The following is a 14,541-nucleotide window of genomic DNA, read 5'->3' on the forward strand; positions in this document are numbered from 1 at the left end:
CGGATATCATGAAGCCTGAATGCAATCTAATGTAAAACATAAAAGTTGTGATTGATGAAAGAAGTAAATCGGTCAGATTTGACCCGAAGACAACAGGAGGGTTAAATGAAAGTATACGCCACCGTGTGGAAATACCCAGTTACAAGGAAAAGTCCTTCCGTCACGATCTGTCGCTGTTTTCCTGTATTTTACTTCCGTCACGGTTACAGAGCCGAGTACCGGACCCACATGCAGAAGACAGTTTCTTTCATTGTTAAACGTTTCCTTTATTAGCAGAACTGGGCCAGGCCACACGAGGCCAGGCCACACGAGGCCACACGAGGCCACACGAGGCCAGGCCACACGAGGCCAGGCCACACGAGGCCAGGCCACACGAGGCCACACGAGGCCAGGCCACACGAGCCAGGCCACACGAGGCCACACGAGGCCAGGCCACACGAGGCCAGGCCACACGAGGCCACACGAGGCCAGGCCACACGAGGCCAGGCCACACGAGGCCACACGAGGCCAGGCCACACGAGGCCAGGCCACACGAGGCCACACGAGGCCAGGCCACACGAGGCCCAGCCACACGAGGGCCACACGAGGCCAGGCCACACGAGGCCAGGCCACACGAGGCCACACGAGGCCAGGCCACACGAGGCCAGGCCACACGAGGCCACACGAGGCCAGGCCACACGAGGCCAGGCCACACGAGGCCACACGAGGCCAGGCCACACGAGGCCACACGAGGCCAGGCCACACGAGGCCAGGCCATACGAGGCCACACGAGGCCAGGCCACACGAGGCCACACGAGGCCAGGCCACACGAGGCCACACGAGGCCAAGCACCAACACATAATCTCTCTCCGACATTAGCCGTCCAAATATCATCAAGGATCTGAAAACAACTGAGAGACGAGCAGAACTGAAATACCAGCAAGGCTTGTGATCACAAAGACAAGACGCAGGTGAACACAACCAGGTGAACACAACCAGGTCATCAGACAGGAAGCAACCACGGACTAAAGAACACCTTTCAAAATAAAACAGGAAAACAGCCAGACCGCGACACTTCAAAATAAAACACCGACAGATCTTCAACACCTTCATTCAAAAACATTTTAAATATAAAAGCATGAGAGAAACTTGTACTCCAGAGTGAATGCAGTCAAACGCTAAAATACAAACGTAGAGAAAATATTGTGGTAATAGTTTGATTTGCACGGGGGTGTTTCCACATGCAGACGTTGAACAATAAAGGACTGATTCTGGTTTTAAAGGATCGTGTAAAATAACTGCTGATTGCGGGGTGTCAGAGCCTCCGTCTGATATCAGCCACATTCAGGTTACAGGCTCTGCATACAGCCCCACTTCTGGTTCAACATGTGTAGTTTAGTTAAAGGGGACCTATCATGCAAAATGCTCTTTTGTACGTCTTGTATACATGAAGATGTGTCCCGGTGTGTCAGGGTACTCACCACGTGTCAGAAAACACAACCCTCTCTCTTTTCCTCCGTACCCACATCTCTAAAAACGGGGCTGCAACGGATCGGATCCTGATTTGAAATATCTCTGACGTCAGGAACGAGGAGCTTTTCCACCTATCAGGGGAATGGGGGGTTGGGCCACGAAAGTGACCGCTCGAAAGCGCTGGAGACGCTGTGGTACATGTGCCAGGCCTGTAGGTGGCGCTGTAGTCTGCCACACAAGCAGCGAAGAAGACTTTTGCAAAAACAGGGCTAAAAAGAGCAAATAGAGCGAAATGAGGCATGTTAGGTATGGCCCTACAATATATTACTCAGATATAGCATGATAGGTCCGCTTTAAGGTGTGTTTACATTATGGACAACCTCCTGACTTTATCTTACGCCAGAGCATTTTGCTGTCATCGCTACAGACTTTTAATGTATAACCGAAAAGTGAGACCGCTACTGTAAACCGTGCATCACAGTGCTAAGTGCATGACATCAATGACTACATGCTTGTCTCTTTCTTTTCCCCAGGCATCGCTCGCCCTCTGCCCTCGATCAGCTCCAACATGAGCCCGAAAAATGTGGTTTTCAAGAAGATTTGCAGTGACAAGTCGGTCAGTGAAACATCTGCATGTGTATTTATATAATCACCTGAATGAGGTTCGGAAAGTAGCTTTCCACCTAAAGGAATGTGTCTGATAAAAGCAGTGAGAGAGGAAAGCAGGTACTGTACAACACGAACATAAAACACGTGGACAACGAACGTGATGGAAACAAGAACACAGGCACTGACTGATTGATAATCGTTAGATGGTCATTCTGTCCCTGAACCTCTCCTCCCGTCCTGCTTCACGACCACAGTCTCATTGGCACAGCATCCATCAACATTATATACGACTCCTTTTACCCAACTCTTCTCCGTCGCAAAGCAACACGTCTTTCGAGGACTTCTTTACCCGTCTTTTAAAACATATGGTGTTTGTTAAAGGAGACCTTCTGGAACTACAGTTTCATTTCTGCAGCTACAGACAAACAAAAGGCCCTCGACACATAACCGCTGAGCTGTTATGCTCGTGCTTGTTTGATAGTAAAGGATGTAGACTCCAGATCAGTTCATGTTCGCTCTCTGAGTGACATGTTGCAGATCAGCTGAGTGTGGATAACGGCTTTTTGTCAGATCCCAAACAACGTTGATCTCTAACCTCCGTAACTTCCCTCAGATGTTTACAGCACTAAAGTCATGCTGCTAGTCTGTGTGCGATCATAGAGTCCTAACCCGGACATGTTGAGTACCCCCAAGTTCTATTTTAGAAATGCTCAGTAAGGTCTCCGGCACTAGACACCGGGTTATTGAGGATGCTGAGTCCATGTCTGATCAAACCATATTTCTTTTCCCCAGGCGCTGATTTTGATTTATTTTCGGTAGATTTTGTTTTTAGGGGACTCCTAAAAATCATCTGGATCATCTGGATTGGACAGATTGCTTATTTAAACTAACTCGTCCACAGTAGAAGTACTAATGATCATCTTGTGCTCTCTGTATCTAATGGTCCCTACACTACTAGTGGTCAAAATCAGCCCAAACATGGACACTTTAGTGGGCGGTGGTGGTGAAGTCGATAGGGACTTGGCTTGGCAACTGGAAGGTCACCAATTCAAGTCCCGGCAAGACCAAGTGCTACCGAGGTGTCCCTGAGCAAGGCACCGTTCCCCACACTGCTCCCCGGGCGCCGTTCAAAATGGCAGCACACTGCTCCTAACACTAGGATGGGTCGAATGCAGAGAAACAATTTCCCCACGAGGGGTTAATAAAAGTCCATCTTATCTTATCTTATCTTTAAAACAGACATATTTGATCCTGAAATGTCAGAAATGGACTCAGCGATCTCAATAACCTCCAAAACAGCCATGTGTTAAACCATTGTCTGCGTAAGCCAATTAATGCACCTTATGCTAATTGTACAAAGTGCCCAACATATGCAGGTTAGCATCCGGCGGTTTCTACGTGCTGAGGACCCGCACTTTACATTTCTAACATAACACTTTGGTGTACTCAACACTTCCGGGTTCATTGTGCAGGTAACTGGACGACTATGACAAATGGCTGATGAAGTTCTGAGGATGTTATTGATATGTAAACAGATGTTCCAGCTCTTCAGTCAGTGGTTATATAACTGATTCATGAGGGTCAGTACTAAGTGAGAGGGATCTGCACAATCCCGTACAAACATGAGTGTGTGATGGTCGAACGATTGGGTTGTAAAAGATGGTTCAGTTTAGTGTTTCTATTGTTGGATTCTTTGCTGTCTGTAAATACTTTGGTCGTTATTATGTTGGCTCTGTACGAGTTTCACTTATCAAGAAAGTTGATTTTATTTCAATTAAAACTCCTTTATATAAGAAAAGTAACGTGTGTTAGGGTAATGAGATGATACAATATGGCGACAGGGATTCAAAGCTTCACCAAAAAGCCTGAAAGAGACATTCAGCCCTAAATAGGGTCCTTCTTTATCTCGTTAGGTCGGAGTCTACATGGGGAGAAGAGACTTCGTGGACCATGTGGACTATGTGGATCCAGTGGGTGAGTTTCTCATTAGCAACATCACTCATGTGTCTGTCGTCAGGTTACATCTGCCCCTCCATTTATATTCTAATATTACTAAACCATATATTCAATGTTAGCTGCTCAGTGTCATGTCACAGTTAAATAAACACCTTCTTATTCAGAGCATGTCGGTAAAATGTAAATATAAACTGTTTGTTCTTATGCAGAGAATCTGGAATCACAATTAGGCTTTGATTGTGTTTTTTATCAATATTTAAATGTGTTCTCATTATTATTTAAGTGTATTCTAGTCAGACACACTTTTGTGTACTGAGCACACACAATTCATTAAAAGCAAAGATAGTTTGGGTGTTTCTCAACGTCGAGGATACTTCCTTGGTAGGACATGTCTTGCGAGTCAGGTCCTTCAGAAGCGAGGCAAGAATCCTTCCTGGTATTCGGAGAACGAAGAATGGAACAGGCGAGCAAGTGTGCGTCATATGAGAGGCCCCGCCTTACATTTTCCGCCACAGATTTTGGAAATTGGTCCGTGCGCAAAGCATTGTGGGGATTTTAAGATCGCGGAGGATACACATGTGCAGCCTCGAAATTTCCCGCAACGAAGTACGCCGGCCTCGGTAGAATTTCAAGCATCCTGGACATTGGACACAGTCCTTCGTTGGGACTCGATGACGTAGCATCCTTGAAATAGTGGCTCTGGAGCATCCTTCCTCGACATTGAGAAACGGCCAGTGTCTAGTAAATATCTACAAATATTATCTTATTACATTTTTTTTTATCTGTATTCTCTCAATTTTTTTGAGTTTTCTGTTTCATGAAATCCAAGTGCAATACATTTTATTTGTGTAGCACTTTGTGAACGCAGTCACGTTGTAAGAAGTTGTGGGAAACATTTTATTATCCATGTAACTAAGTTTAAAAATACTGCTCCATATTTATCACATCATGACCTTTGAATGTTTTCTACCACCAGATGGCGTCATCCTCATCGATCCTCAGGCTCTGCAGGGGAGGAAAGGTCGGTACCAAAACACAGGAAGTAGATCTCAGGACGGGGTTCACCTCACAGATATTCTAAAATCAAACAGAGTCCACTTCAGAGGTGTAAAGTAACTAAGTAGATTTACTCAAGTACAGTACTTAAGTACAAATTGAGGTATTTTACTTTACTTAAGTATTTCCATGTTCTGCTACTGTGTACTTCTACTCCACTACAGTTCAGAGATAAACTGTAAAATGTATTTAATCCCTTCAGTTACTTCACAGATCTGGATGAATGATGTGAAATCTAATCAAGTGTTGAATCAGACTTTAGTTCCACCTGGAGTAAATCCACCAGCTACCCTGCAGTCTACAAAGTACTCCAGACTAGCTGCTCCTCCACCAGCTACCCTGCAGTCTACAAAGTACTCCAGACTAGCTGCACCTCCACCAGCTACCCTGCAGTCTACAAAGTACTCCAGACTAGCTGCTCCTCCACCAGCTACCCTGCAGTCTACAAAGTACTTCAGACTAGCTGCACCTTTACCAGCTTTGAGAACACTTTCATGATCAATCATTATAAAACATATCATATATATTATTCTGAAATGGACCAATCTGCACAACGACTACTTTCACTGTCTTTCACTATATTTAGATGAGAATACTTTCTACTTTCACTTGAGGAACATTTTGAATGCAGGACTTTTACTGAAACAGAGTATTCCTACACTCTGGTACTTCTACTTTGACTCAAGTACAAGATCTGAGTACTTCTACTTTTACTCAAGAACAAGATCTGAGTACTTCTACTTTAACTCAAGTACAATATCTGAGTACTTCTACTTTTACTAAGTACAAGATCTGAGTACTTCTACTGTTACTGAAGTACAATATCTGAGTACTTCTACTTTTACTGAAGTACAAGATCTGAGTACTTCTACTTTTACTCAAGTACAATATCTGAGTACTTCTACTTTTACTCAAGTACAATATCTGAGTACTTCTACTTTTACTGAAGTACAATATCTGAGTACTTCTACTACTCATGTACAAGATCTGAGTACTTCTACTTTTACTCAAGTACAAGATCTGAGTACTTCTACTTTTACTCAAGAACAAGATCTGAGTACTTATACTTTTACTCAAGAACAAGATCTGAGTACTTCTACTTTTACTCAAGAACAAGATCTGAGTACTTCTACTTTTACTCAAGTACAAGATCTGAGTACTTCTACTTTCACTCAAGTACAAGATGTGAGTACTTCTACTTGTACTCAAGCACCAGACCTGAGTCCTTCTCCCTCCTCCGGTTGCTCCTCTGCCCTCAGTGTTCGTCACCCTGTCCTGCACCTTCCGATACGGCCGGGACGATGTGTCGGTTTTGGGGGTGGCTCTCCGGCGGGAGCTGCACGTGTCCAGCCGGCAGGTTTACCCCCCGCTGCAGGACCGCGAGAGCTGCATCCACAGCCGCATGCAGGCCAAGCTGCTGCAGAAGCTGGGAGACAACGCGTACCCCTTCTTCTTCGAGGTACGTTGTGGTGGAGAATAGGGATGTTACGTTCACGGACGTCCGATTCTTTTGAACGGGAACCGACTCGTACCTGGGGAGAGCCGTTGTTGCGCCCTCTAGAACGGTTGATATGTTATTGTTATTTTGAACAGAGGATGGCGTAATGGGCAACACCATATACAACTGATCTCCTGGCACAGGTGCATTGCTTGTGACTGGGAGAGCAATCGTTTTCTGACCTTGTCCATCGTGTCCGTGAACACGCTGTTTTCCTTTGTAAATAAGATAAGATAATAAGATATTGAAAAGCTAAAACGTTGTCGTACATGGAAATTGCAAGCGTCCAATTCGTTTAGCCAATCCCAGGTGATATGGAGTGGCACTAGTCACCACAGCCGTTCTTTTTATCGTTGGTTGACTGCCTGCCGTGAATCCACTCGCCTTTAAGGGACTCGCTCTCCTGAATGCAAGTGTGCCGTAGATGATGCCATAACGCACGCTGCTCGAGCAGTAGCTGAGAGATGGAGCAAGTTATACATCTTTCTGCGAGTAAAAGTAGACTTCTGGCTACAGCCAATCATTATCCTGGTGATTACTAACCCCGCCCCTTAGAACAAAAAGGGCTCCTTTGAACGGCTCTCGGAAGGGAAAGGAGCCCTAAGATCCGGCTCCCTTCAAAGAGCCGTAACTCCATCACTAGTGTGAGGGAATAATTCTGTCTCCTAGATATGTAACCTTATTGCCTGTTGACGTTAATATCCAATCCAATCCAACTTTATTTATATAGCACTTTAAAAACCTTCAGACCAAAGTGCTGTACACAACATAATATAAATACATTTAAAATACAAGATACAAACACAAAACAAACCAGAATAAACGTAATAATTAAAAATAACAGGCATATAATAAAAACAATAGACCACTGAAAGCAAATAAAAGCAACACTCTACTTGTTTCTGAATGCCAAGGAGAAGAGGTGGGTTTTCAGACGGGATTTAAAGCAGTCAGTGTGGGAGCCTGTCTGATGAGCGAGGGCAGGTCGTTCCACAGTTTAGGGGCGGCAGCAGAGAAAGCACGGTCCCCTCTGCGCTTAGACTTTGTTTTTGGCACCCTCAGGAGCAACTGATCAGCTGACCTGAGAGTGCGAGTGGGCGTGTAGCTGTGTAACAGCTCAGAGAGGTACGGCGGGGCCAGGCCATTCAGGGCTTTAAAAGTAAATAAAATAAAAGAGTTTTAAAATGAATCCTCAAATGAACCAACCAATATTCTGTTAGCTCCTTTAAGGAATGTGCTCCAGCACTTAAGGGTCAGTTGTATGGCCTGATAGGGGGGTTTACGACTGTGAGAGCGCTGGCTTCTAAACGCCACTGACGAGTGATCGAGTATTTCCAGTTGGGGGATATCTCCAGTGTTCCCAGGTGTTAACGCCCCATCCCCCGATATGCTCATTAACTCTCTGTAAGCTAGTTAAAAGCTCTATCGAGAGATAGGCCGGTCAGACTCGACATGACAACCCACCGGGCAGTCAGAACCGTTTGCTGCTGTGACTTGTGATGTGGATTCTCCGGCCGTATCCTTGCAATAAACTATCATTGTTTGACATCAAAGCTCCAGCTCTCCTCGTGTCTCTCTGAGTCCTGACTCTGCATTGCTGCAGAAGTTTCCCTTACACCTAGTGCAGAGATCTCACAGGAATGAAGATTGAAGTTTCAAGGCTTTTATTGTCTTGTGTAGCTATGACGATGACATGCTTAGGGCACAGGCTGCACAACAGAGCAGCACAACACAACAGATGAAATAGTGGATGTGTCGTCTCCTCAGTTGCCGAACAACCTGCCTTGCTCGGTGATGCTGCAGCCGGGCCCGAACGACTCAGGAAAGGTAAGACCCTGCCAGGGAATCAAACCTTTACTGATGAAGTGAGCACTTGACGGGGGGGTGACGCCCGGTTCTCTTCTTCCGCAGCACTGTTGCGTGGAGTTTGAGATCAAAGCCTTCAGCGCTGAGAGCCAGGACGCGAAAGTCCGCAAACGGTAGGATGTTTTTTTATATCTGTTTATTTAAAGGTCACCTATTCTGCAAAATCCTCTTCTCCATGTCTCTTCTACATCAACATGTGTCCCCTCTTCTTCATGTCTCTTCTACATCAACATGTGTCCCCTCTTCTTCACGTCTCTTCTACATCAACATGTGTCCCCTCTTCTCCATGTCTCTTCTACATCAACATGTGTCCCCTCTTCTTCATGTCTCTTCTACATCAACATGTGTCCCCTCTTCTTCATGTCTCTTCTACATCAACATGTGTCCCCTCTTCTTCATGTCTCTTCTACATCAACATGTGTCCCCTCTTCTTCATGTCTCTTCTACATCAACATGTGTCCCATCTTCTCCATGTCTCTTCTACATCAACATGTGTCCCCTCTTCTTCATGTCTCTTCTACATCAACATGTGTCCCCTCTTCTTCATGTCTCTTCTACATCAACATGTGTCCCCTCTTCTTCATGTCTCTTCTACATCAACATGTGTCCCCTCTTCTTCATGTCTCTTCTACATCAACATGTGTCCCATCTTCTTCATGTCTCTTCTACATCAACATGTGTCCCCTCTTCTTCATGTCTCTTCTACATCAACATGTGTCCCATCTTCTTCATGTCTCTTCTACATCAACATGTGTCCCCTCTTCTTCATGTCTCTTCTACATCAACATGTGTCCCCTCTTCTCCATGTCTCTTCTACATCAACATGTGTCCCCTCTTCTCCATGTCTCTTCTACATCAACATGTGTCCCCTCTTCTTCATGTCTCCTCTACATCAACATGTGTCCCCTCTACTTCATGTCTCTTCTACATCAACATGTGTCCCCTCTTCCTCATGTCTCTTCTACATCAACATGTGTCCCCTCTTCTCCATGTCTCTTCTACATCAACATGTGTCCCCTCTTCTTCATGTCTCTTCTACATCAACATGTGTCCCCTCTTCTCCATGTCTCTTCTACATCAACATGTGTCCCCTCTTCTTCATGTCTCCTCCACATCAACATGTGTCCCCTCTTCTTCATGTCTCTTCTACATCAACATGTGTCCCCTCTTCCTCATGTCTCTCCTACATCAACATGTGTCCCCTCTTCCTCATGTCTCTTCTACATCAACATGTGTCCCCTCTTCTCCATGTCTCTTCTACATCAACATGTGTCCCCTCTTCTTCATGTCTCTTCTACATCAACATGTGTCCCCTCTTCTCCATGTCTCTTCTACATCAACATGTGTCCCCTCTTCTTCATGTCTCCTCTACATCAACATGTGTCCCCTCTACTTCATGTCTCTTCTACATCAACATGTGTCCCCTCTTCTTCATGTCTCTTCTACATCAACATGTGTCCCCTCTTCTTCATGTCTCTTCTACATCAACATGTGTCCCCTCTTCTCCATGTCTCTTCTACATCAACATGTGTCCCCTCTTCTTCATGTCTCTTCTACATCAACATGTGTCCCCTCTTCTTCACGTCTCTTCTACATCAACATGTGTCCCCTCTTCTCCATGTCTCTTCTACATCAACATGTGTCCCCTCTTCTTCATGTCTCTTCTACATCAACATGTGTCCCCTCTTCCTCATGTCTCTTCGACATCAACATGTGTCCCCTCTTCTCCATGTCTCTTCTACATCAACATGTGTCCCCTCTTCTTCATGTGTCCTCTACATCAACATGTGTCCCCTCTTCTTCATGTCTCTTCTACATCAGCATGTGTCCCCTCTTCTTCATGTGTCCTCTACATCAACATGTGTCCCCTCTTCTCCATGTCTCTTCTACATCAACATGTGTCCCCTCTTCTTCATGTCTCTTCTACATCAACATGTGTCCCCTCTTCTCCATGTCTCTTCTACATCAACATGTGTCCCCTCTTCTTCATGTGTCCTCTACATCAACATGTGTCCCCTCTTCTTCATGTCTCTTCTACATCAGCATGTGTCCCCTCTTCTTCATGTGTCCTCTACATCAACATGTGTCCCCTCTTCTTCATGTGTCCTCTACATCAACATGTGTCCCCTCTTCTCCATGTCTCTTCTACATCAACATGTGTCCCCTCTTCTTCATGTCTCTTCTACATCAACATGTGTCCCCTCTTCTTCACGTCTCTTCTACATCAACATGTGTCCCCTCTTCTCCATGTCTCTTCTACATCAACATGTGTCCCCTCTTCTTCATGTCTCTTCTACATCAACATGTGTCCCCTCTTCCTCATGTCTCTTCGACATCAACATGTGTCCCCTCTTCTCCATGTCTCTTCTACATCAACATGTGTCCCCTCTTCTTCATGTGTCCTCTACATCAACATGTGTCCCCTCTTCTTCATGTCTCTTCTACATCAGCATGTGTCCCCTCTTCTTCATGTGTCCTCTACATCAACATGTGTCCCCTCTTCTCCATGTCTCTTCTACATCAACATGTGTCCCCTCTTCTTCATGTCTCTTCTACATCAACATGTGTCCCCTCTTCTCCATGTCTCTTCTACATCAACATGTGTCCCCTCTTCTTCATGTGTCCTCTACATCAACATGTGTCCCCTCTTCTTCATGTCTCTTCTACATCAGCATGTGTCCCCTCTTCTTCATGTGTCCTCTACATCAACATGTGTCCCCTCTTCTTCATGTGTCCTCTACATCAACATGTGTCCCCTGTTCTTCATGTCTCTTCTACATCAGCATGTGTCCCCTCTTGGCAGGCACCAGATAACTTTGTTATTTTCCACATGCTAATTACCGTCTTTGTTTTCTTCTCCCGAGTCACATCAGGTCAAAGGCGCCCCCCCCCCCCCCCCCCCCGCTCCTTGAGGACATAAACAGCCTGCAGGGCTGGGGCAGTTCAACTTACCTGATTTAAGGGGGTGGGGCGCCATAGTGTATGGGCGCTGTACGCAATATAGGCGTAGTTCCGTTAAGATAAGATAATAAGATGTACTTTGTTGATCCAAAATCGGGAAATTGTCACAAAAATGACTCGTGTCTTACTCTAAACACTAACAGAACAGTGACAATGTATTTCACGAGTAAGAAAAAAACAACCACGCGTCCACAGCTTCGTGTGAATGGTAAAATAATTGAAAACGTCAATGAGGTAAAATACTTGGGAGTGGTCTTGGATGCCCATTTGACTTTTGAAAGCCACATTAGAAGCATGACTAGAAAGCTGAAATATAACATTTTCAAATGTAAACATATTAGGAACTCATTAACCATAGAAGCATCGAAAACCTTTTTGCATGGCATGATACCATCACATGTTCACTACCGTATAACCTGCTGGTCCCACGCAACTCAGACCGCTATGAGACCACCTGAGGTTCTTTATGAACAAGCCTTGAAAGTTATGGATAGAAAGTCATTAAAACACCATCATTGCAATATACTGTCCAAATACAAACTGTTCAGTTGTGATAGTCTTGTTCTACTTTCCCGAGTTCGATTGGTATTCAGAATCATTCACAATTCTACAACACCACCGTTGAGGGGCTTTTTTCAGTTTCCCCGTGAGCAGAGTTGCAGAAACTCCAGATCTTCATCAAATGCAGATCTAACCTCCCTCTGAGGCGCACTGCCTTTGGACGGTCAGCATTTTCGTTTACGGCCATCGAGCACCGGAACACTCTTCCAGTTGAACTTAAAACCTGAACTGACTTTAACTCGTTTTCCTATGGTGCAACAAAAAGTATATTAAGCAACCAGTCATGCCAACATTAATTACACTGTCATATCTTAGATATTTTATTTAAGTGTATTTGAAGTGTACTAAGTATTATGTTCGTAACCTGTATTTAAATCAGGCTTTGTAATTATTTGAGTGACCGAGATCATGTAAGTGTGCTATGTATTAATTTATTGAGCTGTACTTAAATCAGGTTTTTAAATGGTTTGACTGATAAAGATCATGCAATGTTATTGTTTGTTTATTGATTGTTATGAACCTGTCTGAGGACCACAGATGGAAATGAGCTATTAGCTATAGACCCGTCTGTTCACCAAGGCCTTTGGCCCCTAATCTATTTGTTGTTTTGTCCGACTGACTGTTCGTCTGACTGCCTTTTGTTTTGTTATGTTTGTTTTGCCCTGTTCTTCCTTGTAAAGCGACCTTGGGTCCCATGAAAGGCGCTATTTAAATCTAAGCTATTATTATTATTATTATTTTGTTGAAAGAACGAAGGATATAAATCTACTTGTGTTTTATGTTTTCGATACGCTGCTCTGTCGACAGAAGCACGGTGGCGCTGATGATCCGGAAGGTGCAGTACGCTCCGGACAGCGAGGTGGCGGCGCAGTCTGTGGAAATCAGCAAGGAGTTCGCCATGTCGGACAAACCGCTGCACGTCAAGGCCAGCCTGGACAAAGAGGTGGCTTCACATTATTATCTTCAGCTGCACGGACAAAGCCCCTTTCAGAGCTCATTTCTAACCCAGCCGCTGCATCTAGAGACGCAGCAAGTCTTTCAGGGCGGCCGCTCATTGCACTCGAATAACTCAAATCAAACGAAACCCAGTGGCTTCATTCGGTATTACCACGAGACGCCCTTTTATACACTTTACATTGGATAACTCTTTTATGACAAAGTGAATATACCTGCAGGCCCCTTGTTGTGCTGTGTTTGCACTTATTGTCCGTCTCGTTAGATAAACGTCAGCTAATCTACATTTTGATTTGATCAGAATCCAGTTCATTTCCAAGTAGCTTTCCACATACAAGGAATCTGCTTTGGTGTGTTGGTGCACAATATGTGGAATACTTACAATAACATGTTTTCTTTAGAATAGTATTTAAATAATACTATTCTACAATACATACAAAGGCAAAGGAAACCACATTCAGGTTAGGGTTAGGGTTAGGAAACACCGTTATACATGCGTGAGACAGGGGGAGTGAGAGGAGAGGAAATATCTAGGACGACTAGAACAAAACCAAAGGGCCATATATGAAACTATAATTCAGTTTAAAGGGGACCTATCATGCACTTTGTGATGTCTTCTCTCCATCCCTCACCATGTGTCCCCGGTGTGTCCCCGGTGTGTCCCTGTGTGTCCCCGGTGTGTCCCTGTGTGTCCCCGGTGTGTCCCCGGTGCGTCGGGGAACTCACGCAGAGTCAGGAAATAAACCCTCTCTCTTTTCCTCCGTACCCAAATCTCTAAAAACGGGGATCAACGGAGCTGATCCAGATTTGCGTCCGATATGACGTAACATCTGAAATGTGGACCCACGGGCCAATCAGAAACGTTGCTATCAGAAACAACGCCCGACTGTTCTGGACGTAATATGGTCGTTGTTCACATTAGCATCGCTAACACTGAGAGCTAACCTGTACTGGAGAGCATGTGTGTGAAGAAGCAGGAAGTAGAAAGGAACTCACCTTGTGGTGTAACCGGGAGAGAGAAAGCCTTTGAGCTCCAGACTGTTTCAGATCCTTGATAATCCATGATATGGAGTTTCATCACGGCAGCATTTAGTTTAGACGGTAGCTGCCGGGTCCCCATGAGCTCAGACCCCTCCTCTTTAAAGCGTTTTCATTTTGTATCAATAATTTTTATTTGTTTGGTATTTTGAGCAAAACACTTCATAGACATGTTTTTTATATATTTTCATATTCTGAGAGCTCTGCTATTGTCTAATAATAGCACGATAGATGACCTTTAAACATGAAGAGGTCTACGGGCCAGGTGTTTGGCCTGTGTGGGGGAAGTCATGCTAAGATCATGTTTAAAATGAAAGAGATAAGTAGAAATGTACAGAAAGGTTCGCAGTATCAAATGGCTGAATACAAAGTGCGATAATACAACGTTCAGATTATTAACTTTCCAGAACTTTTAGTCATTTGTAAAACGGGAGAAGTGAACGTACAAATATTATAATGATGTTTGTTCACCTTGCATTTTGTTTCCAGATGTATTACCACGGTGAGACGGTCAAGGTGAACCTCGGCATCACGAACAACACGAGCAAACACATCAAGAGCATCGTCGTGTCCGGTAAACATGATACTTC

The 14,541-nt window shown here is 44.6% G+C and overlaps 1 protein-coding gene across 1 annotated transcript in view; it reads left to right on the forward strand.

Moving 5' to 3' along the window:
* saga (S-antigen; retina and pineal gland (arrestin) a) overlaps window positions 1-14,541 on the forward strand; it is a 44,265-nt gene that overhangs the window by 19,279 nt on the left and 10,445 nt on the right. Inside the window, exons 2-9 of the mRNA XM_034078424.2 lie at window positions 1,986-2,068; window positions 3,975-4,035; window positions 4,994-5,038; window positions 6,333-6,532; window positions 8,339-8,398; window positions 8,483-8,550; window positions 12,767-12,902; window positions 14,441-14,525. Of these exons, the coding sequence (XP_033934315.1) occupies window positions 2,021-2,068; window positions 3,975-4,035; window positions 4,994-5,038; window positions 6,333-6,532; window positions 8,339-8,398; window positions 8,483-8,550; window positions 12,767-12,902; window positions 14,441-14,525 (703 nt within the window). The 5' untranslated portion in view covers window positions 1,986-2,020. The remainder of the gene's footprint in view (window positions 1-1,985; window positions 2,069-3,974; window positions 4,036-4,993; window positions 5,039-6,332; window positions 6,533-8,338; window positions 8,399-8,482; window positions 8,551-12,766; window positions 12,903-14,440; window positions 14,526-14,541) is intronic.

The sequence above is a fragment of the Pseudochaenichthys georgianus genome, unplaced genomic scaffold (genome assembly GCF_902827115.2).
Source record: "Pseudochaenichthys georgianus unplaced genomic scaffold, fPseGeo1.2 scaffold_428_arrow_ctg1, whole genome shotgun sequence".
Lineage (NCBI taxonomy): Eukaryota > Metazoa > Chordata > Actinopteri > Perciformes > Channichthyidae > Pseudochaenichthys > Pseudochaenichthys georgianus.